This window comes from Triturus cristatus, chromosome 1_2 (assembly GCF_964204655.1).
Source record: "Triturus cristatus chromosome 1_2, aTriCri1.1, whole genome shotgun sequence".
Taxonomy (NCBI): Eukaryota; Metazoa; Chordata; class Amphibia; order Caudata; family Salamandridae; genus Triturus; species Triturus cristatus.
This window is the reverse complement of record NC_140580.1, coordinates 195,588,402-195,614,677: the sequence shown is the minus strand read 5'-3', so window position 1 is coordinate 195,614,677 and position 26,276 is coordinate 195,588,402. Positions and strand designations below refer to the sequence as shown.

Below are 26,276 nucleotides of genomic sequence, written 5' to 3'. Positions count from 1 at the left end.
TATCTACATTGCCCAAAAACTTTCTTTAAACTTTAATCAGCCTTCCACTGTTTACCATGGGTACCCCACATTGTTGAGCTCAACCATTACCATCTTTGGGTAAACACTAGGTGACATAGATTTTGAGGAATTTCTAAGTCTGGTTATGGGGATGTGTCTTCAAGAAACATGGCTATTGATGCTGTGGAATCTGATCAAGTTGACCTTTTACTATATGCTGATGATGAAATGTATATGTGTGCAGAGAAAAAGGCCTGAAGTGGCTCTTGGCTATATTTGAAAAATTCTACAAGGAATCAAAAGTCATCATTAATGTCCAGAGGTCTAAAGTATTCCCAGTAGTCCTTAAACAAAATTTGAGAAAGAGGTTCTCCTTGAATGGAAAAGCCATGGCTTAATCAAGATATTTGATCATTTATGTGTGTATCAGGGATGTTTTAAGGTATGGGTAAAGTGGGCTCTGGCCCAGGACCCAAGCATTTCAGGGGGCCACCTGATATAGCCAGCTCTGTTCTGGTGAGAGTCTTGCCCTGATGACTTTAAATAATTCATAAACAGATCGTTAGAAATACCGTTTTCTTTTAATGCATTTTATTGTGGGTGATGTGCGAGAGTCTGTTACAGACATTTTGCAGAGAATTGTGTTTAAGTGTCATGCAACATCCATAACAAAGTTTCTTTTAGATCAAACCAGGACTTCACATTTGCGAAGTGGCAGCGTGTCCCAGAGATTATTTGCAGTTATGCTGCTGCTCTGTTGCAATATTGAAAACACGCATTACCATCTCTGAATATTAGATGTAAACACATTTAGAATGTTGGCTAGTGCGCCTGAGCATTGTCAGTGAACTGGACAAAGAGGGCATGAAAGAGCTGAAACTGAATCATGAATTTAAAGATGGTCCAAACAGGGGCCCCCAAAATATATTTGGCCCAGGGCCCCCAATATCTTTAGATATCCCTGCTGGATGCAGCATATGGGCTAAGCAGATCAAATACATATGGAAATAGTTTAATCTCAAACTTTAACTGGAGGCTTGGAAGCTGTGTCTTGACATGTCAGTTGACTTTACTGTCTACCATGCTAGGTCTCTTAGCGGCACATTATACAGGTTTGAACTCTGTAGCACGAAAATATATATTTTTAAGCAATTATTGTCTTTCCCCATGCTACTGACACGCTGATGTAGCATAAGGAGCGAGGTATTTTGAGTGTCTGTCACTTTAGCCCAACTGAGACTTTCACTGTTCTGGATATGACGCTAGACTAATCCTTATGAAGCAATATTCAGCGACATTTTGCAAAAGCCCAGGTTTGATCCCATGGATTATTCACATAAAAGGTTTATTTTATAACCTAGCTATCCCTTAGATTTGTCTCTCCACTGACACTCTGCATACTAGAGGTTGGCATGTGGCTAAGGTGAGTGTGGAGTGTGGATATAGTTAAAAAAATGTGTAACCCCTCAAATTAGCACCTAAAGGCAGCACCTATCTTGCCTGCAAAAAGTTGTGAGGTGGTGAGTCTTATCTCAGAACCACCTAAACTCCATATTCCCCTCTCCAGCACCTGTTGACTTTATGCCAAATTTAGGCTGGATTATTAACAATTCGTGTTGTGAACAGGAAATTAAGCAACACTAGAGCCCGGTGCCCTTGGTAGTGGCCTTTGTAATGAAAATGTTATGGACACAAGCTTTCATCATTATGACAACGTTAGCAGGCAATAGCCCTTGTCTCTCATTGAGGTCCTAAATGTAAGAAGGGCAAGTAGTGCGTTTGTGCTTTGCTGCTGTAAGGAAGTACCACCCCACCCGAACTTCTTTGTTGCTTCTTTGTTTTTAAACTCTGCTTGGCAGAACAGAAATTTGTAACAACTTGTGATTGTTAAATTAGGAAATCTATGTTGTATTCTAGGATCACTCATTTTGATTCTTTTTAGTTTTTTGAGCTTCCAATTGAATTTGTGCTGTGGAATGCCGTATTGATTTTTGAATCCAAATAAACCAATAAATGGAAATATGATGATTAAAGCCGATACCTATATTAATATTACAAGTATTTTTGCTTTAACATTTCTCTGGTTAGTGCATTTTGGACGCCAAAATCGTGATCCATTTTAGGTGATTTTTTTATACAAATATTTAGCTCGGTTTTATTTCGGGTTTTAGATAATACAGGACATCTTATTATAGTTAGTAGGCCAAATATTCAGTTCAATATTTAAATATAATTAAAATTGTGTGTAAAAGAAAGCTAAAATGCATTCTGCCCATTTATCATTTTTCTGTTTTCATTTTTCACTGAAAACAATTTTAGCCTGCTCAGTTATTTTAGGCTTCTCAAACCTGCAAAAAATTATTAAAGGCTTTTGCCATGCGGAATAAGTTCTGCACAACCTTCATCAAAAGACATAACTTGACAGTGATTTTACCAATGAAGGAGGCATTTCAAAGAGATGAATTGTTTGTTAGAATACTTGTTTTTAATCAAAGTAGTGAACCTCTTTCTTATTGCTGGTAATGATATGGTTTGATTTCAAATATGTGTATAGTGCACAACTTCAAAGCAGATCTACCAGTAATGTGGAAATTATTCCAACATTTTAAGCAGCATATATTCATATGTATATATTAATCTATCAAAGAACAGAAGTATAATCCTAGATAATGAAGCACTTTTGGGCTGATTTTACATTGAAGTTCACTTTTGATCATCTGAGCCAATTCTGTACGGAATTTAATAGGCATAATGATATTTGAGCAGCAATAAAAATGAAATTTACAGTTTCAAATAAATCTCACATTTTCTCAGTAACAGTTGTTGAGTCACTCATATGCAATACATTTTCCTGGCTTTATTTACAGACAATGTACAGCAATAGCTCTTAGAAGGATCATACAGAGACAATGTAAAATTACTGATAAGAAACTCATCCCTAGGTCCCTATTTAAATGGGGATGTCTCTGTCCATTTTAATACCAACACATCCCAAACATTCTCCATCTGTGGCTGTTAGTGGGATTAACCCTCAGTTCCCACTGCGGTCAGGCTGTAGCAGGATAATGCAGATCAATAGCAACCATCTGCAAGGCAGAGAACCATTGTTAGACTTGGCATGATTTTCCTTGACATTTTGCCTTCAGATCTCCTGTTTTTTGCTGACTTCACTTTTGCTGGCTTTAGGACTCTGGGCAATTTACCACTGCTGACCAGTTCTAGAGTGCAGGTGATCTCTTCTTTAAACATGGTAACATTGGCTTATCCACAAATGGCATATTTATTTTACGTTCAAGTCCCTAGTAAAGTGCATCCCATGTGCCCAGAGCCTGTAAATGAAAAACTATAATGGTCCAGTAGCAATGATTGTGCCACCCACTTCAGTAGCCCTTTAAACATGTCTCCGGTCTGCCATTGCAGAGCCTGTGTATGCAGTTCTAAACTGCAATAATGACCTGGCAAGTTAACCCTTTTGCCAGGCCCAAAACCTCCTTTTTAATACATATAGGTCACCCTTAAGTTAGGCCCTGGGCAGCCCAAGGGCAGGGTGCAGTGTGTTTGAAATGTAGGCCATGTACTTTTAAGTTTTTCATGTCCTAGTAGTGAAAAACACTTACATTTGCTTCCCACTATTGCAAGGCCTATCTCTCCCATTGGTTAACAGTGGGATTACTTTATTTAACCGTATGCGTGTAATTTTCAATTGGAAAAGGTTGGGACCTCCAAGTGTGGTGTTTCTGAAATCACAATTTAAAATCACAATTTATGGTGAAGTTAGATTTTAAATTGTAATTCTGAAAATGCCACATTTAGAAAGTTCAACCAACAAGTGGGGTTAGGCCCAAAGAACCAGGATCAGGTAGGGCCATATAACTCATTAAAAAAGGGAGGGGGGACCTGAAACCTGCTTAACTTCTGTGCTGTTTCTTTATAGCAATGGTCAAACAACAATTATTTTAGTTTGATCTGGTTATTTATTTACCCTTATCATTCGTTAGTATTTTATGCTTTTTTTCACCATAATTAAAATATATGAAAAGAATAATGCTTGTTCATTCCAAAGACATGAACAATTTACAAGCAAAACATTCAAAGATTCAACAATATTCATAAACAACAAACATTAAAACATGTGACATTACTACATAAAACAAATGGCTAACATTACAATGCACCATATCATATTTCTAAACAAAGCAAAACCTCGATGCTACCACCAGTCTGCCTCAAAGGAATGCTAAACATTGGGAACAATTACTACAAACGGGGGAAATACTTTTCATTGTATTTCCCTCTAATAAAATTAATGTTAATTCACAGCTCCTCGGTGTTGCTAAATGCCAACACTAAATGCCAACGCGTTTCGAATCCCAGGCAAGAAGTACTGGGGCTCTCATCAGGGCTTCATGTTTGTCAAATGTTGATATAAGCTAAAAGGTGCAAAAAAGGGGGGGGGGGGTCGTTTTAAAATAATCTTTTAAATCAATACTTCCAGTCTACAATGACTTCTGAGACTAACATATTTATGTGAGCAGCATTATCTGGTGGAAGCAGGTCTCACAAGTCTAACGCTCACAGGGGATCTTGAGGTGAATTTCCTACCCTATTTCAGTAAAAAATGAAATAAACTGTCATTTTCTTATGTTTGTAACGTTTATCTAAATGATTTAAGTGTCAAGTTTCCATGCATACCTGCACAAGTGAAATGTTGTTGACACAGGCCGTGCGAGCCGAATCTTCAAAGGATTGTCAATTTATCTGAAAAATTCAAGAGCCCCATAAGGCTGTCACTTGACCTTGCTCTTTGACATTAATATCAGATGTCAAGAAGGATTTTAAAAGCTAAAAACAGAGTACCAGAACTGGTGCTTGCCTCTCGAGTAGATATTATTTCCGTCTTGTTCTAATTGCTTTGCATTCCTAAAATGACAAAAAGCCATCTGTTTAATGTAAATATTCACACAACCACGAACCGATTAACTAAACGGCCGCATCTGTGTCAACTTACTTGAATTGGGTTTAAAAAACGAATCCTTCCTTTTATCACAACCACACGATTCGAAGTCGGACAGCTTCAGGCATTCCCTGGTAGCCTGAATAAAAGCACCTAACTGTGCAATGACTCATTGGGATTGATATGTGACTGGAAAACAACCAATAGCAGCATTATTCCTCAAAGGCTCACAACAGCACAACCCCAGTGTATTATGGGAGATGTAGTTTTTTTGGCAGAAATCAGGATTTGGTTCTTTAACAACTTTGTAATTTCTGGACACAACCAAAAATTATGTTCTTGATAATTCGGTCATTCATTTTAGCCCAGAAGCCGCACTGTTACATTTCAAAATGAGATATGCCTCCTTTTGTAGTAAGGCTGTATCAATATCAATCAGGCACTTTGTTGTATTTAAAACAAACAACACCGTCCATTTGAATTCATTCTCACTATGGGATTTCGACTAAAAAAGCTCGACCATAGGTGCAGTTATTACTTTTTTCTTTATTCTTGATCGGTGTTGCGTGATTCTTTGGTTTATTTGCTGGTTGGTCTTACCTATGTAGACCTTGGGACACGGACATACCACAGAATATGCAACATTTTTTGTTTTACAGTTCGTAAAATCTGTGTGTCTCCATTTAATAGCGTTATGTATAAATTCAGATCCTTCAATGGCAGAGTCGCATGCAACACAAGTCCCACACTTATGGTGGCCTGCTACAGGTTTTAATTGCCACTGAGTGCGTAAGTTGCTTTTTGATTGTGGAGGAAATATGTCAGACCTTATAATTTGTTGTCCAATGCTTTAATTTTTCTTCATAGCAAATAATGGCTTCTTAAACGGACAATCTACATTTTGCAACAAGTGCCAGTTCTTTAAAACAATTTGTCGGAATTTATTAGTGTCTGTACTGAATGTTGAAACACAGACCAAACTCTCAAGTGGTGGTTTCGCTTTTATTTGGAGAAGATCCTCACGAGGAGTATACCATGCTCTTTTTGTTGAATGTTTTAGCATTTTTTTAGGGTAGCCCCTTTGGATTATTTGTTCACAGAAAATTGATGCATGCTGCTTAAAATCCCTTTTCCTGGTACAATTCCTTCGTATCCGTAGTAGTTGACCATACGGAAGATTTTCTTTCAAACTCTTTGGATGAGCGCTTTTATGGTGCAAGATGGTATTTTACAGTGGCTGCGATACGTAGATGATATCTGATGCCTCTGGCAAGGATCACAGGAAGAATTAGACACTTTCCTTGGATGGCTAAACTCACGACATAAGGATATTAAAGTCTGCCTCAATAAAACCAAAACAAGCCTTACGTTGCTAGATGTTGAAGTTTTCCCACATGAGGACCGGCTGATAACATCGTTGCATCATAAAATGACGGATAAAAGTACCATCTTGCACCATTAAAGCGCTCATCCAAAGAGTTTGACATTTCGAAAGTTGGCATTTTCTTACTTTAATCATTTGGTGCCTTCTGCCTGTCTCTGAAAATACATTTAGTGTGGGTGACAGCTGGGCTTTGTGCATTCCTTCTAGACAGCTACCCACAAAGGGAGGTTAGATGTGACTGATGGGCAATGCACAACCTGATGGGCCATCCACATCATAATGGGTCATCCCGGGCAGGATGGGATGGAGAGGCTGACACTTAAACCTGAAAAGTCTTTGTCTTTCCCCACACAAAGGGCTGCCTACCTCCCCCCGCCTGTAGTGAGTATGGAGCCAGGGCAGTAAGGGCAGGGACGCAGTGCACTTCAAAGACCTCTCTTTGAAGTCTCCTCCACTTCAAAGGCACAACTTTGTATTGGACCTCTGACACCACCAACTCAGTACACTGGACCTGTGGATACATTGCCAGGATGGAGGACTGCTCTGCTGCTGAAAGGACAGCCACTCTGCTGGACTGCTACTCTGCCAGTATCCTACCCTGCTGAGCTGCTGCCCTCTTGCCTGGAAGTGAGAAGGACTGGACATGCATCTCTCCAACCCAGAACCAGAATGACTCCAAGGGCTTGCTGACCTGCCTCCTGTTTGAAGTCTCAGGGACATTAGAGACTTCCAGTCACCCACCTACAGCACCTGGACTCTGCCATCTGAGAGTCCTACTCTGCCAACTGGTGCCAATCCAGTCCTGGACCATTGGAAGTGGGTATAAAGTGCTGCAACTACCAAAATGCAGGCATTACCATCATTGGTGTGGGTGACAGCTGGGCTTTGTGCATTCCTTCTAGACAGCTACCCACAAAGGGAGGTTAGATGTGACTGATGGGCTATGCACAACCTGATGGGCCATCCACATCATAATGGGTCATCCCGGGCAGGATGGGAGGGAGAGGCTGACACTTAAACCTGAAAAGTCTTTGTCTTTCCCCACACAAAGGGCTGCCTACCTCCCCCCGCCTGTAGTGAGTATGGAGCCAGGGCAGTAAGGGCAGGGACGCAGTGCACTTCAAAGACCTCTCTTTGAAGTCTCCTCCACTTCAAAGGCACAACTTTGTATTGGACCTCTGACACCACCAACTCAGTACACTGGACCTGTGGATACATTGCCAGGATGGAGGACTGCTCTGATGCTGAAAGGACAGCCACTCTGCTGGACTGCTACTCTGCCAGTATCCTGCCCTGCTGAGCTGCTGCCCTCTTGCCTGGAAGTGAGAAGGACTGGACATGCATCTCTCCAACCCAGAACCAGAATGACTCCAAGGGCTTGCTGACCTGCCTCCTGTTTGAAGTCTCAGGGACATTAGAGACTTCCAGTCACCCACCTACAGCACCTGGACTCTGCCATCTGAGAGTCCTACTCTGCCAACTGGTGCCAATCCAGTCCTGGACCATTGGAAGTGGGTATAAAGTGCTGCAACTACCAAAATGCAGGCATTACCATCATTGGTGTGGGTGACAGCTGGGCTTTGTGCATTCCTTCTAGACAGCTACCCACAAAGGGAGGTTAGATGTGACTGATGGGCTATGCACAACCTGATGGGCCATCCACATCATAATGGGTCATCCCGGGCAGGATGGGAGGGAGGGGCTGACACTTAAACCTGAATAGTCTTTGTCTTTCCTCACACAAAGGGCTGCCTACCTCCCCCCGCCTGTAGTGAGTATGGAGCCAGGGCAGTAAGGGCAGGGACGCAGTGCACTTCAAAGACCTCTCTTTGAAGTCTCCTCCACTTCAAAGGCAGAACTTTGTATTGGACCTCTGACACCACCAACTCAGTACACTGGACCTGTGGATACATTGCCAGGATGGAGGACTGCTCTGCTGCTGAAAGGACAGCCACTCTGCTGGACTGCTACTCTGCCTGTATCCTACCCTGCTGAGCTGCTGCCCTCTTGCCTGGAAGTGAGAAGGACTGGACATGCATCTCTCCAACCCAGAACCAGAATGACTCCAAGGACTTGCTGACCTGCCTCCTGTTTGAAGTCTCAGGGACATTAGAGACTTCCAGTCACCCACCTACAGCACCTGGACTCTGCCATCTGAGAGTCCTACTCTGCCAACTGGTGCCAATCCAGTCCTGGACCATTGGAAGTGGGTATAAAGTGCTGCAACTACCAAAATGCAGGCATTACCATCATTGGTGTGGGTGACAGCTGGGCTTTGTGCATTCCTTCTAGACAGCTACCCACAAAGGGAGGTTAGATGTGACTGATGGGCTATGCACAACCTGATGGGCCATCCACATCATAAGGGGTCATCCCGGGCAGGATGGGAGGGAGGGGCTGACACTTAAACCTGAATAGTCTTTGTCTTTCCCCACACAAAGGGCTGCCTACCTCCCCCCGCCTGTAGTGAGTATGGAGCCAGGGCAGTAAGGGCAGGGACGCAGTGCACTTCAAAGACCTCTCTTTGAAGTCTCCTCCACTTCAAAGGCAGAACTTTGTATTGGACCTCTGACACCACCAACTCAGTACACTGGACCTGTGGATACATTGCCAGGATGGAGGACTGCTCTGCTGCTGAAAGGACAGCCACTCTGCTGGACTGCTACTCTGCCAGTATCCTGCCCTGCTGAGCTGCTGCCCTCTTTCCTGGAAGTGAGAAGGACTGGACATGCATCTCTCCAACCCAGAACCAGAATGACTCCAAGGGCTTGCTGGCCTGCCCGCTGTTTGAAGTCTCAGGGACATTAAAGACTTCCAGTCACCCACCTACAGCAACTGGACTCTGCCATCTGAGAGTCCTACTCTGCCAACTGGTGCCAATCCAGTCCTGGACCATTGGAAGTGGGTATAAAGTGCTGCAACTACCAAAATGCAGGCATTACCATCATTGTGCCGCTCGGTACTGGCACATCTCCATTGACTCTGTTGCATCGCCGCTGCTGTGAGGATCGAGGACATCGTGTCACCGACGGTGCATCGCCTCTAGTCCCGATACATTTGCGCGTCTCGTAGCCAATGCATTGCCTACATTCTATGGGTCGACGCTTCTCCTCCTTTGCTCCTCGCATCTCATCCTCAATGTCCATGCAACTGCAAACCAGGGCACTATTTCAGCAGGCCAAGGCTGGTACCTGTATCTGACCCTCACGCTCCATTGCGGTCATCCTGAACTTTTGGATTTGACCTGGTCTAGCTCAACCAGATAGCCTCGGGTGGCGCTTTATGCTTTTAAGCACTACATTCCAGTGTATTCTTTCAAAATTCGTTACTCCGGTCATACTTATTGAATTTTTGTCAGTTTGGTCTTGTTCTGTTCAATAAATTAAGCTCTATTTTTCTAACTAGGTGTGGTATCTATTTGCATGGTGTTTTCACTGTTTTACTCTTTAAAGTTTTGCCCAAATACTTTACAGATTGCCCCTAAAGTTAAGCCTGACTGCTCTGTGCCAAGCTACCACAGGATGAGCACAGACAATTTAGGGTGTGTATCTGACTTACCCTGACTAGGATTGTGGTTCCTGCTGGGACAAGGTGCATACCTCTGCCAACCAGAAACCAAATTTTTAGCCATGCTTAAGTCCATAGTCTATTTCATCAGAACTAGGCGATAGAGGACATTATTTGAGACAATTTGTTTTCTTGAGACTTCAGCAATCTCCATAATTAACACAACTCTGCTGTACCTGAACATCAGCATGAGTGAGATCCTGAGGATTTTCCAGGACAGTCGATCTTCAGATTACCTTTCGTGGTGTGTGCAAGTATTTAATGAAGAAAAGGGGAACCACAGTTTTCATCTCACTGGGTCTGCTCATGTACAGTTCTGTAAAAGGATCCCCAGAATCTCAGTAAAGATAGTCATATATATCACTAGATGCTTCTGAGTGCAGTTTGCACAGGATCTATGACTCCCCACACCCAAGGCTCTGGGACTTGCTGGGCTTACCCGTCCGTGTATCATGCATGTGAGGCAACCAGCATAGTATTTAGTGATTCTCTGAGGCATGTGAAGCCTGGCTGCTATTGACGGTTCACAGATATGGTCCACTATCCATCTTTATTGTGAATGTATTGGAATGAGGCAACAAGAACAGGTTCCCTATTCCAAAATGTAGGGTGTTTGTCAGGCTGCTGGCAGAGGCATGAATTTCATCATTCAATTGAGAGGATTCTTGCCTATGCTTCAGCCTTTAATTGATGGATCCACTATGGATGGAGGGATGTTGGTAGAACGAGGTTAATACATCTCTGCGATATCAAGGTTTAGGTTACAACATAAGCATTTGTAGTTGCTGAATGCTGTAGATGTGATTCATCATACAGTCATAAAACCAAACAAGGTACAATAGTTGGGTAAAGGAGGACATGGAGAAGGAGAGACCAGTCCAACAAAGTACTTTCCAAATAATTACTTACTCAAGCACACAAGAATAGTTCTTATGGTGGTAGGAATACATTGAAACACTGCTTGTGTGTCACATACTCATTGCCTTTCCTAGTGAAACACATTGGCTAGCCTAATGTATTCACTGACTTCCTGGGTTGCCAGTACAGGTAGATGCAATGCTGACTGAAGTATATTCTCCCCTTAGTTGCTGAGACTTTTTTTGCCCCAATGCTGAGTATTTTATTTGAAGTTTGTAGCTTGGAAGTCTGCTGCATCTAAAGTGGAATCTGTTCATACAAGGACAATCAGTCCAAAAACTACCTCTATCATTTTAATCTAAGGTTACCCGTACATTTGTAATGGACCTGTAGTTGTGACCGACCCATTTTTAATCCCCACAGGCACACTTGTTGTTCCTCTGCATTTGGTAATGAGAAGTGACAATTAGCTTGGTCTTGTAATTCTCATGTTTTTATTTGTGGAGAAAACAACGTTTTGTTATACATCGTAACCTGCCACATGTTGTGTTATCAGACCTTGGATGAACTCTTACTGCCGTCCCAGTGAATGCCAATACACTTTCTTGTAGGCTCAAATTAAAGACAACTTAACACATCACCAGATGTTTGCGTGTGATCCCATTTGATAGAAAATGTTTTGTGTACCTCCGCTTCTTGTTTTTATCGAGAGATTGTTATCAGTCATACATTCCTGACATAGTTTACAAGTAAGCAAATTAAAAGTACTAAAAAGGGACAACAATATGTTTGATTAAGTTAACGTTTTTGTGCTAAACTTTTTTCCTTGCCTTATTAGAATCCTGCATTTCAAAAATTGACATGTGGCCTGACCTGTCCTATCCCCATTTGGTGCCCTTTGTCTTGTCCCTGACCCTCCATACCATTTACCTCTTCCATACTGTTAGAAATTGAGGTTTTTTGTTGGCAGAGTATACACCCTGTCAGAGCAGGAGCCAAAATCCTAGTCAGGGTAAATCAGATACAAAACCCAAACTAACCTGTGCTCACCCTCTGGTAACTTAACACATAGCTGTAAGGCTTAATTTTAGAGGCAATGTGTAAAGTAATTACAGTAACACAGTGAAAACACCACAAAAATACTCCACACTCGTTTAGAACAATGGAGAATATTTATCTAAGTAAAACAAGAGCAAAACAACAAACATCCAATAAGTAGTAGTCGAGATATGAACTTTTAAATATTTAATGCTAAAAAAGTGCTTAGAAGTCAATGGCCCTAAAAGGTTACTTGAGGTTGCACTAGACCAGGGTAAATCCAAAGTTCAGGCCAACCTTCATGGAGGACTGGCCTGAGTCAGGACTCATGCAGGGCCTGCTGTAAGAATACCTTTGTATGGAGCAAGTGTTGACGTTGAAGACTCTCTGCGTCAGTTCCGATTCACAAAGTAGAGTCAATGCATCAGAGTCGGGCCTCACAGTTAGTATCAAAGGATTGGCACTGTGTCAAAGTCGAGCCTCGCAGTGATGTATTCAGCGAAGTGTCGTTGTCGAACCTAGCAGTCGGGACCCGTGTCGTAAAAGAATCATCACTGCATTGGCGTGGGAGGGCACTGCACCATTTCCGATCGGCGCAAAGCTGTCACTGCATTGATTTTTGCAGAAAACAGCTGCTGCACAACCCAGTTAACCCGGTATTTGTAAAGAGTAAACTAATCACCCCTTGGTGTCTCAAGGCAATGGGGGCGGTCGGGAAAATTAAGTGAGCTATTGCCCAGAGTCACACTTCTGAGGCCCAAGACTGGAGCGGGAACCTCAGGCAAGGGTAGGCCTCACAGATGGCAGAGTCAAGCAGAAATGCAAGCAGACTTTTATGACCCAGAGACTTCAGAAAGCAGGAGGCAAAAGAGCAAGCCCTTGGAGAAACTTGGCTTCAAGAATTTAGCAAACAGATCTAGTCCTTCTCACTCTCAGGCATGAAGCAGCAGACAGCAGGTAGCAAAGTGGCAGTCACTCCTACAGCACAACAGTCAGCTGGCTAACACAGCAATGCAGTTAGCAAAGTGCCAGTCCCTCCTAGAGCAAAGCAGCTCTTCTTCCAGGCTGAATGTCTTTGGTTCCAGCAAAGTTCTGAATTGATGGTGTCAGAGGTCCAGTACTTACACCCAAATGTGCCTTTGCAGTCAGGGGACTTTAAAGAGTCCTTTGAAGATCATAGTGTCTCTGCCTTCCCTGCCCTGGTTCTAGACTCACTGCGGGAGGTATCCAGTTCTTTCTGTGGGGACAGACACAGTCCTATTCAGGTGCAAGTGTCAGCTCCACCCTCCCAATCTACCTCAGGAAGGCCCATCAGCCTAGTGATTGGCCGTCAGGATGCAAATGTCACATCCCTTCTTCATTTGTGTTACTGTCTAGAGGGAATTCATGAAGCCCAGCTGTCATCCAGCCCAGATGTGTTTTCCGAGACAGGCAGAGGAACAGAATGTTTTATGTAAGAACATGCCAACTATCTAAAAGTGTCATTTTCACACTTAAAATTTAAAATCCGACTTCACCATCAGTTGTGATTTTAAATTGTGAGCCGAGAGATTCCAAACTCCAAATCTCTATCTTTTTCCAATTAGAAATTACACTTAATAGATGTTTTAAGGCAATCCCAATGTTAACATATGGGAGATATAGTCCTTGCAGTAGTGAGAAATGAATTTAGATGTGTTTCACTACCAGGACATATAAAACTCAAATATACATGTCCTACCTTTTAAATACACTGCACCCGGCTCATAGGGGTGCCTTGGGCCTACCTTAGGGGTGACATATGTTTTAAGAGTAAAGGGTTGGGCCTGGCAAGTAGGGTAACTTGCCAGGTCAAAATGGCAGTTTAAACTGCATGCACAGGCTCTGCAGTGGCAGGCCTTAGCCATGTTTAAAGAGCTGCTGAGTGGATGGAACAATCAGTGCTGCAGGCCCACTAGTATTTAATTTACTGGCCATGGGCACATCTTGTGCGCTTTACTAGGGACTTACAAGTAAATTCAATATATGCCAATTGTGGATAAGCCAACTTTTCCATGTTTTGAGTACAGAGCATATGCACTTTAGCACTGGTTATCAGTGGTAGAGTGCCCAGAAACCTAAAGCCAGCAAAAAAATGAAATCAGCAAAACAAGTGGTCACAAGGCAAAACGTCAGGGAAAAACACACCAAGGATGCCAGGTCTAACAGCTACCTCAGCTCGTTCTGACATGTTTCTGTCTTCTTTTCTGCCATAATGCATGTTCCTCAGTGCACCCACCCGTGCTCTTCTCCTGCTACTCCATTTTACCTGTCTACTGGGCATAGCACAGGCTCAGTTCTCCCCTTTGTATCAGGAGTAGTGGCACGCTGGAATCATAAAATACATTTCTCTGTATTTGGTGTATCCTTCTACATTATGCAACTACAGAATAATCTTTTATTTTCCATATGTTTAAGATGAAATCTTCTCACTTAATAATAATGAGGGTATCCGATAACAGTAACATGTGTTTCCAAATATAAAACAAAGACAATGCCTTTAATGTGTGTGAATTAGCTTTGTATTTAGGCATCACATGTCATGTTTGGCAAGAAATACAGCCCGGATCAGTTGTTTTGTGAGGTGAGTAGCTGAGACAAAGCCTCTAATCTGCATGAATAGCGGAATAATTTCTCCAAAGGAATAAAACATGAAGGCAGGGATAGAATTTTTGAAAATCAGCGCTTTGATCTCACACAGGCATATGAATAATGGGATTCAGGTACACTGAAGGGAGAACCTAAGATAGTCTGGACTACTAAGGAAAGGTAATAATTATTTTTTCATGCTGCTTTATTCTGCCTCAGAGATGAATATGAAAAGATGTTGCTTGTTGCTGTCACGCGAGTTATAGCTGGCATTTGTGTTTGATTCTTTCAGCCTTTGATTACCCTGGAGAGCAGCTTCTCTTTCACTTTCCACACAGAAGGAATGCACACCATTACCGTCCAAGTATCCGGAGGAAATGGCCTTATTCAGGACACAAAGGACATCGCCATACACGGTACATTCAAGCGCGTTCTAATGAATCATGTTTTTAACCCGGATGCTGGTAGTGTCACACACACATTTTATTATCTTGATGGAGTTTGTCATTCATATATTGTCAAACTTTTTGTCTATTCACTAACATTTTAAAATCACACCTTTCAGAAAAGAGCACAAGTGTTACACAGAAACCACTCCAATATTTCAACTTTCCACTATTGGGCCGCCGGAACGTCACTTTTTTTTAAATTACCAGTGGCGCAATGTGCCACTGGCATATTTATAAGGCCACGTAAAGCCACGTTATTTGGCTTTTCATGGCCTTATAAATATGTGCCCCTTTCACGCCTAAAACTGCATGAGAGGAGCATTCCATGGGTGTTGCTGGGGTGTTCCCAGCAACATTAATGTCTTTTTGACACTATTGGGCCACCGGAACGTCACTTTTTTTTAAATTACCAGTGGCGCAATGTGCCACTGGCATATTTATAAGGCCACGTAAAGCCACGTTATTTGGCTTTTCATGGCCTTATAAATATGTGCCCCTTTCACGCATAAAACTGCATGAGAGGAGCATTCCATGGGTGTTGCTGGGGTGTTCCCAGCAACATTAATGTCTTTTTGACACTATTGGGCCACCGGAACGTCACTTTTTTTTAAATTACCAGTGGCGCAATGTGCCACTGGCATATTTATAAGGCCACGTAAAGCCACGTTATTTGGCTTTTCATGGCCTTATAAATATGTGCCCCTTTCACGCATAAAACTGCATGAGAGGAGCATTCCATGGGTGTTGCTGGGGTGTTCCCAGCAACATTAATGTCTTTTTGACACTATTGGGCCGCCGGAACGTCACTTTTTTAAAATTTACAAGTGGCGCAATGTGCGACTGGCATATTTAGAAGGCCACGTAAAGCCACGTTACGTGGCATTTCATGGCCTTATAAATATGTGTCCCTTTCACGCATAAAACTGCATGAGAGGAGCATTCCATGGGTGTTGCTGGGGTGTTCCCAGCAACATTAATGGCTTTTTGACACTATTGGGCCGCCGGAACGTCACTTTTTAAAAATTTACCAGTGGCGCAATGTGCGACTGGCATATTTATAAGGCCACGTAAAGCCACGTTACGTGGCATTTCATGGCCTTATAAATATGTGTCCCTTTCACGCATAAAACTGCATGGGAGGAGCATTCCATGGGTGTTGCTGGGGTGTTCCCAGCAACATTAATGGCTTTTTGACACTGCCCCAGATTTACGAGAAATCGTAAGTTTGAGGCAGTGCCAAAAACGTACGCCTCCCAAGGGGAGGTATAAGGGAGGCACAACAAGGAGAAATATCTTTATTCTGCACCACACATAGAAAGAGGAATAAGCCTCTTGTGCTTGTGTTTTGTGGAGGAAGGATTCCCATCCTGCACAAAAATAATCATCCTGCAACGCAGGCACCCTTACACCATGGTGCAAAGGTGCCTGCATTGGCACACTGCAGCCCATTGTGCACCAGCGCTAGGGAAAAGGACAGGAATGTGCTGTATCTAATAGATATAGCACAGTACTGCCCTTTTCTTTTGCTGCGCTGCCCTATGCCCAAAAACCCATAAATGAGGGCTGAGGTGTGTAGAACAAGAGGCATTTATGCCAAAAGCGTTTTCACTGAAGGGACAAAGTAAATTGAAAATGAAAAACCTGTTGGCTCCTCATATTTATTGTTAGCCACTCACATGTATACATTATGAAAAAACGGTGTAGTCTATCACTTTGTTTCGCACAGCAGAACCCAGATATTTGACAAAAGCATAGGAAAGAGGCTTTGACTGAATAAATTAAAATTGTGAGAGATGTAATTGACAACTTTTTTAGTTCTGTACTTAGGAGCATTCATCTACATGGTGTCAAGAAAAAGAAATGGAGTGAGTTAGAATTGTGTTAAAAGTGTGTATGAAGAGACAGCTGATTCTAAAAGTGCAACACACAACATCCTGCAAATAACTCCTAATATCGGGAGCGATGGGTGATGGCCCCATTTTGTTTGTGACCAAGAAAGACATTTCTGATCTGACTGTGTAATGTGTAACTGCAAAGGCCCTATTGACAGTCTAACAAAACCAGAAATATTACTAATATGCAATTACATTTTGTACTACCATTTGCCCTTGCCTCGAGTGAAAAAAACATTATTGACACTGCCCGGCTAGGAGAAATATTACATTTGGCAGCAACCACATATTATAAAATTGTATTGCATGGACAGGTAATCTGGGTGCTGTGCGTTGGCAGAAAGAGAACCTCACAACAGAATGTACAAATACTAATTTCCCCTAACTCGGTATCTGTTCATTGTCCACTCCCAAGATATCAGTAGGAATAGTAGGAATTAGTAGAACCAGACGTTTGTCTGGATATCTGTGAAAATGAAATTATGTGGCAATGGAGAAACAATTTATGCAATAGGGTGTCTAAATTATGCGTTAAAAAAAGGCAAATTTGCATTTGTAGCAGTACGATTGTGATATGTTTTCTGTTTTTGCACACATTAACACTGTTATGGGAAAACATTATATCTAATTTTTATCAGTTCAATAATTGGATAGAGCAATCAGCATCTAAAAGGTCAAAAGTTAACCTCTGCAAAAGGTCTGCCACTGAGCAGCACCACACATGGTTTTTCCTAAAGTAACATACATTTGCTGCACATGGTGAATTCTGTTGCAAGTATGGTAAATCCATAAGTGTAGGGAAAATGCCATGGTCACAAAATTGCATATTTCCAGTGTCCCTGATGAAGGTCATAGATTTCACTAGTTTATCATTGCTCCTTTTGAGAAGTTCCCAAAAATAGTAAATGGATGTAACTTGTTTTGTCTGTGACTCTTTGAAATTTCTCATGACTTATTAAACAGATTCTTTGCGAAGATAGTTTAGCGGCAGTGGCAGCTGGTGACCATTACAAGTGGTGAGGTATAATCGGCTTAAATTCCAGTGAGTGATACTGAATCACTTACGTGGAAGGTTCAGGCAGGGTGTTCACTCATACATGCTTAGTCAGTCTTAATCGCTCACTTATTCTCACTTAGGGCCACATCCACCAAAAGAAAAAACGGACGCAAACGGGCAGAATCTTAGAATCTGCCCCTTTGCAACCGGTATTTTTGCATTTGGGATGCAGCATCCCAAATGCAAAAATCGCAATTTAAGGAATTGGAAATTTGCGATTACTTATATTGCAATTGCATTTAAGGAATCGCACATTGCGATGCCTCAAATGAAATGCATGATGCCATTGAAAATAGCGATTGCGCTATTAGGGGACGCAAATTACCGCTCAAATCAAAATTGATCGTAATTTGCAAAAACTTTAAAAAATGCACTAAAGTGCATTTTTCAAAATTCCTGGTTACACACACACATACCCTTTGGGCATGTGTGTGCGCAACATGTGTTCACATTACAATTTCAGGGGTGCAACATGGTGTCCTTTTGGCACGCTTGAAATTGCATGCTCAATTTGCGAGTACCTTTTGGGCATTCCCAAATTGCACATGCAATTCACATTCATTCCTATGGGCCTCTAGCCCCATAGGAATGAATGGGAAGCAATTCCTTAATTGTGACTCCATTTTGCGATTCTCAATTAAGGAATTTGTAGGAATCACAATTTTATTAGCGATTCATACATGCATCGGCAATATAGATCCTTTAATTGCGGGTCCTTAAAAATCGCAATTAAAGAATTGCTATTGAATTCTTTGATGCATGTGCTCCTTAGTCATTTACTCTCATTTGAATTTGCAGTCACTTTTACTTAGTCTGACTCAGTTTCACTGAATCATGCATTCTTGCTCATTCTCACTCTGACTCACTAAGTCTCTCTCATTCTTAGTTATTCTCACTCAATCCCACTTATTCTGCCATTATGATTGATTCAATCTTATGTTGGCTCCCTTAGTCTCAACTAGATTTACTCAGTTTCACTCAGTGTCACTCTGACTCACTCATTCTCACTCAGTCTCAGTCATTCTCTTCTAGTTTTCTTGAGTCTTCCAATGACTTTCTAATTCTTCCTGATTCACACAGTCACACTCATTCTGATTTACTCAATTTCACTGTGACCCACTCCTACTCAATCAGTCCCACTGATTCTGACTCACACCATGTCACTCTAACTCGCTCATTCTCACTAAGACTCACTCAGGTTCACTCTGACTCACTCCTTCCAACTCAGTCTTACTCATTCCCACCTATTTTCTCTGAGTCTCCCCATAACACACTCATCCTCCCTGATTCACTCAGTCTTACTAATTCGGATTCAATCTCACTGTAACTCATTCATATTCAATCAGTCTCACTCATTCACACCCAGTCCCACTGTCTCACTCATTCTGACTCACTCCATCTCACTATGACTTAGTCTTACTCATTCACAGCCAGCCACAGACATTCTCACTCAGTCTCACAGATGTGCTTGTAATACTCATTCAGATTCACTCTGACTCACTCATACTCACTAAGACTCACTCAGTGACACTCTTTCTGACTCAAACTCACCTAGACAGAATCATTCTCACTCAGTCTGCTTCAGTCCATCATACTCACTCGTACACTGACTCACTCTGTCTCACTCATTCTCTGATTCACTAAGACTCGCTCAAACTTGACTCACTTAGTCTCACACACAGTAACATTCAGATACATTCCCTTTCATTCTCTCTCACTCACTCATTCATTCACTTTGCATTCACTCTTCTCAACACCTCTTTGTCGTCATTTTGACTCTCTCCTTCACAGACACTGTCACTTTTACTCGCATACAAACATTGACACACAAATATACTCACATACAGACACACTCTCACTGACACACACTCTCACTCATACATACACAGTATTTAAAAGCATTTTTTAATTACCTTGCTGTTTGTGCAGGTCTTGTTTGAACTCCTGCTGCTTCTTTCAACTTCGGACACTTGAAACTGGAATCACAAACCTGTACAGTTGCAGATTCGAGTTTTACGTCTCTGGGTTTACCACATCATAGACTGGTGTAGTGACGGAGGCACCCGGCCCGCACTATACATTGTTGCTAGTGCAGTCACCTGGAGGGCAGGCACGCCCAAAGGTATAAATAAAAGGGGGGGCATGACCAAGTGGTTCATGAACTTGGATCTCAATGCCGGCTACCATCAATTGGAACTACACCAGAGAGCAGGAACATCACAACGTTCTCTATGCATATGGGGCTGCGAAGATACAGAAGGCTGAGTTTTGGGGTGTCGTCAGCAGCTGAGGTGTTTCAAAACGTAATCCGAGAGTCACTCTCAGGGCTGCAGGTGGTCATCAACTTGAGTGATGACATCCTGGTGTTCTCGAAGACTCTGGAGGATCACCACGTCCATTTGAGAAACACTCTCCAGCGGCTCGCAGACAATGTGCTGACCCTGCATCGAGGCAAGTGCTCTTTCTATCAGGAGTCCATGGAATTCTTTGGGTACATCTTCTTAGGCAACTGCCTTCAAGTCGACCCCAAGAAGACTACCGCTATACGCTCCGCTCCTAGGCCGACTTCCCCCACCGAGGTCCGCAGCTTCCTGGGGATGGCCACGTACAGTGGGCGTTTCATCCCCAACTTGGCGTCGCCCTCCGAACCCCTCAGGAGACTGACGAAGACCGGCACTCCATGGGAGTGGACCGGAAAAAAAGATGCGGTGTTCCAAGCCATCAGCGAAGCCCTCATGGGCAAGACAATCATGGCTTACTTCCAGCCCAACAGATGCACCGAAGTAATAATAGATCCCAGTCCGGTGGAACTAGGAGCTGTTCTTCTCCAAGAAACATCAGCCAGAGAGTGGGTCCCGGTAGCCCATGCCAGCAGAGCCCTGACAGACACTGAGACGCGGTATGCTCAAATTGAAAGGGATGCTCTGGCCATTAAGTGGGCATGCCATCATTTCCATCTGTACCTCTTAGGCCGGAGTTTTTTGTGGTGGAGGATCATAAGCCGCTGATCCCTCTCTTTGCAAGCACCGCCCCGCTGGCACCTCCCCGAATCGAGAGATGGGCAGTCCAGTTGCAGGTTTACCAGTTCGAGGTAGTATTCCATCCGGGTGTCAACAACCCCGCATACTTCCTGTCACGCCACCCTTTTAGGACTGCACCGGCTGGGCAGTCCGTCGATGAAGAACACACAGAGGAGTTCATTCGGTTGGTGTCTCAAGAAGTGTGCCCAATATCGCTCACGTTGGAGTAGGTCGGGATAGCCACCATGGATGATGAAAGCCTGGCCAAGGTGAAGAAGACGCTGCTTGACCGCAGCTGGCAACACTTCCTGGATGGAGCATGCTGCTTGAGGGATAATGAGAGAATGTCATGCCAAAAACTGTGAAGGGTTTGAAGTGAGTTGAATGAAGGGTCACACGGAGAGGTTCTGCGAGGGTCAACGATAGTAGTTCCTGGAAGCTTGCAGAAGAGAGTCATTGACCCTGCGCATGCAGGGCATCAGGTGATTGCCAAAACAAAGGCTCGTCTCAGAAGCAAGGTGTGGTTTCCTGGAATGGACGCCCTGGTGGAAGACACCTGTCACAGCTGCCACTCATGCAACATCACCAGCAGTGACCCGACCCCTCATCCCGTCATCCCGGAAGACCCCTGCCACGACACGTGGGCTCAAGTTAGCATCGACTTCGGATCGTTTCTGGATGGGCGGAGCATACTTGCACTCCTTGATTCACACTCCAAGTTCCCGGTCATGGAGGTAATGGGATCCACTGCGTTTCCCCAGGTCAAGACCACCCTGGAGAGGATCTTTGCGATGATGGGGCTTCCGTTGGAGATCAGATCAGACAATGGACCCCCCTTGCAGGGCAGAGATTTTCAAGAGTACCTGACGTCTCTGGGAACAAGCCCCGCAAGATCACGCCGCAGAGGCCTCAGTCCAATGGTGAGGTAGAACGCTTTATGCAGACTCTGAACTGGGCCCTGCGAATCGGCGTGGAGAGAGGCGAGAACAACGAATAGTGCCTGCACCAGTTCCTGAGCGCATATCGTCAAACGCCTCACTGTACGACACAGTGTGCTCCATCACACCTGCTATTCAGGAGAGCTCCCAGGGATTCCAATCCCGCCGACCCATACTGGCACCCAAAAGAACTTGATTCAGTGGCTGCGCAGGCCCTGAGGGCTATCTCTTATGAGAAGGCAAGCCAGGCATGAAGAGTGCAAGTGGTAGACTTACTAGTGGGAGACCGCGTCATAATGAAAGATCGAAATCCCGGGTGGAAATACCGCACTCCATATGAGCCAGAGGTGTGGGAAATCACGGAGGTGAGGGGAACCATGATTTGAATCTGGGTATAGATAATTCAATGTGGAAATTTTCTGAAGTGGATAAAATGAGCACCACTGAGTTAAAAGTGAAGCAATATCAAAAAAGTTCCCACAAACTGATAATGAGGGCTGCTGGTTTTAACCTGCGGCTTTCTCAATAAACAAATGTGAAGCAGGCGCTTATCCTACTGAAGGAAGTATGTTGCAAACCTCTTTTTTTATGCACATAAGCAGTTAAGTTCAAGAACCTGTAGTGACCTTTAACCATATCCACAAAGAAGAGAAGAGAGGAAAGAACATCAGTCATCCTCCAAAGAGAGTCACAAAACACAAAAAGATTGATATTATGGGTTTTCCACCCTCTAGTATGATCCCACATTTGTTTTAAGAAATGCCCCAACTTGTTGTGGCATACTTCATGATGGGGCAGCTACAACAGGAGATGTATCATTGTATGTTACATGGGGCGCTAAGATAGGGAATCAAGATTTTATACCGGTTAAGACTGCCTTGATATGCTACCTAATTGATTTGGTTTTTTCAGTTTTTTTTCTCCGAGAACAATACCTTTGCATGCCCAGTACCAGGATCCCTGGTCACCCTACCCCATCCAATCACTACTCTACTGAGACCCTCTGCAGCATGAACCCCGCTCACATATCACATTGCTGCTGCTGCACCTCGTCACTCAACACTAAGGGTACCTTCTCCTGCCAACCTGCTATTTTGCATACACCCTCTCGCCCACACCTCACTCGCCTCTGCAATCAAACATCCAGCACTATAAACACACATGACCACAGAGACCCGACCCACAGTACACCACACCCCTTCCTGTCCTGCATACTCCTCAACACTCATTCATTCATTCAAAAATCTTTATTTGGTCTGATTAAAAATGGACCATAAAAGCACTTAAAATCTAATACAGATCCATGATATAGCAATAATATAAGTACAAGTGTACAAAGTTTAAGAATACATAGTTGAAGTCCACATTAGTGTAAATTAAGTCACCATGTTCATCATACGTCCAAATTAAAACGGAACATAAGCACAATTTTCCATGTCACAGTTGGCCTAGATTGAACGGAAATAATGAAAGAGAGGAGAACAAAAACCTCAAATATTGTCCGCCATGTAATCCAATCCTATCCAATCCAAAAGTGTTTTATTCAATTTCAATTATAAAAGAGTAAAGGTACAATAAATTACACGTTAATTAAAGGTTGCTTGTTAAAAGCATAAGTCACATACCATAAATCCATAAATGGTTTAAATGCTTTGTCCCGATACTAATCGAGGGCAAGAGAAGTTTTACTTCTAGCGTAAAGGACCTCCATAGTACGTAATGATTGCAGATAAAAATATGCAGGGTGACATTGTGTGAAAATAAGCCCCATTTGGTAAAATATAGGGCTTCCTTAAATGACAATCACATTTACAGAAAAAAACACATGTATGGTGTTCTGGACCATCGAAGAATTGCTGGGACGGTGAGTTAGGTTTGTAGACCAATCGTTCATTTTTAGAAAATTAATTCAACAATGGAAAATGCCCAGTCTTAAGCAGGTCAGGACAAACATATTCCTGGGTTTAATACAACTTTAAGAAAGGGTTGCATTGCGACTGTGGTTAAAAATGAGCTGTTTTCTTTAAAACACTAGGCTTTGGAATTTTCCAAATGCGTCATGCCTTCAATTTTCAGAGTTTTTCTACTAGTGAATTCCATTGTTTCGGGCTTCTCAAATGCCCCAAGTCATGAAACAAACGTTGGATATATACTGATCACCTGGTCCAACCACACTGTCATCAACTTTAGGATACCCATCCCACACCACTGCATAAACACCTTTGCCAAATCTTCACAAAGGGAGTGGAACAAGGTCTCAGAAGCATCCTGGTCTTCCAAACTCCTATACCTCCTCAAATCAATCGCAATCTTTAACCCCTAGATCACTGCCTGCACAGACTCCCTGGTTTCTATCAAAGCCAACGAAGCCATGAGACCACAAGTAACCTGGCACACAGAAGAGCTCAAGCTCACTAAATGCAACTGCAAGCAACTTGAATGTAAATGGAGACAAAGTAAGGACAACACCAACAAGAGCACCTACAAATTCACCTCAGATGCGACCATCAGCAAATCAGAGCCACCACATTTTCCACACTCACCAACTACATCGAAAGCCATACCAACAGTGCCAAGGAACTCTTTGCAATTGTGAAAGAACTTCACATCTGCAGCAGTAAGCTCCACAAATATAACCCCCTTCCAAGACCTCTGCACCCAGCTGTCCCTATCCTTCAGCAAACAGATCACTAGCATTTATGACAACTTCAATCCTCAATCAGATCCTTCCACCCTTCTGCCCATCTCAACCAACACTCAAAGGACCTCCCTAACCACCTGGCCCACTATCTCCACTCAAGAAACCAGAATGTCCATGCAGTCCACACACTCTGGCACACTCGCAAACCACTGCCCTATCCACATTTTCATTGAAAACTGAAACCTGCACTTCATTGGATTTTCTCCTTCTTGACAGGCCACACTCAGTCGGTCAGCCTGGCCCCTTTCACCTCAGTTACCATCAAACTCCTCTGCAGAATTCCACAGTGATCCTCACCAAGCCCCACTCTGTTCAATTCTTACATGACCCCACTCACCAACATCATCTGCGCCCATGGAATCAACATCATATCCTATGCTGATGACACCCAGCTCTTATCTATTCCTTTGACAAGACACGAAATGCTCAGACCAATTTCTCTGCCTACATGACCTAATTCTAAAGATGGATGAAAACCAACTGCCGCAAGCTCAACACGGACAAGACAGAAGTAGCAATATTCGGCAAAAACACCTAACTCTCTGACTCCACCTGGGGACTGCCAAACTCGGAACCACACCACTTCCAAGAACCTCAAAATAGTAATCGGCAGCCAACACACCATGCTCGGCCAAGGAAACACAATCCCAGTCTCCTGCTTCCACACACTCAAGATGCTTAAGAAAATCTTCGAATAGCTCTCCACCAAGTCTAGCAGAACAATCACCCAAGCCATCATCACCGGACTCAGATTCCAGGATCACGCTCATTTCCCCACCCCACATCTTGAGGAGCTCGAGTAGCTCCCAATAAACAAATAAGCACTCTTCAAAATCCTCATACACATACAAAGCCTTACACAAGATTGGGCCCCATTCTGCATAAACTTTCACAAACCAACTAGACACTTCCACTTATTTGGACTCCAACTAGCACACTCAACTCACCATTTGCATATGCAGAACCAGATCCAGCAGTCGTGCCTTCTCCTACCTTCCTTCTGAAGCCGGGAACAACCACACAGAAGGGCTGCCTCCTCAGTTCTTGAAATTCTAGGTAGGAACCTGGTTTTACACCTAAGCCAACTCCTAGCACAGCCCATACAGTTCTTGCTTTAGTGCCAGTATATCATGAAGGGTGAATAGTGTTCTATACAAATAAACATAACATACAATTCCAGTATCATATTGGGAGAACTCAAACTAAATTGTGTTGTGACTTAGCTTTGGAGGACACATTCAGGAGCTTTCTATGCTTAAAGGCAAATAGAAAGAAGTTGAAACTATGCATTAAAGAAATGTACATCGTGTATTGAGCATTCACAGGTGCATTTAACGGATTCAGAACTTGGCTGCCAGACTACTCTTATTTATCAAACCGCAAGATCACATCTCACCTGCCTTGAAAGCCCTACATTGGTTACCGGTAGCCAGAAGATCCATGTTCAATCTTTATTGTATCACCCACAAAGCGATACATGGAATGGGACCGCTCTTCATCAGGAATAAAATCACCAAATGCATTCAGCAAAGGAACCTAAGCTCTAGAGTGGCAGCTCACCTCAAAATCCCGAGATACAAGAAAAAAAACATGGGTGGCACATCCTTCTCTGTTCAAGCAGCGAAACTCTTCCCCCCCCAACAAAAGATCCACGGACAACCACCTTGTCTTCAGAAAACTACTCAAGAATTGGCTCTTCGCACATAAGCACCATACGCAAACAGAAATATACAACATATCCCTCTGTATATAAGCATTTATGTGTACTATAGATGTATACCTATCTTTGTAAATTGCTTTGTTTAAACGTA

At 43.1% G+C, this 26,276-nt stretch overlaps 1 protein-coding gene across 1 annotated transcript in view; it reads left to right on the top strand.

Moving 5' to 3' along the window:
* Positions 1–26,276, top strand: part of SORCS3 (sortilin related VPS10 domain containing receptor 3) — a 2,496,310-nt gene that overhangs the window by 2,296,160 nt on the left and 173,874 nt on the right. The window contains exon 21 of the mRNA XM_085603452.1: positions 14,701–14,824. Within this exon, the coding sequence (XP_085459578.1) occupies positions 14,701–14,824 (124 nt within the window). The remainder of the gene's footprint in view (positions 1–14,700; positions 14,825–26,276) is intronic.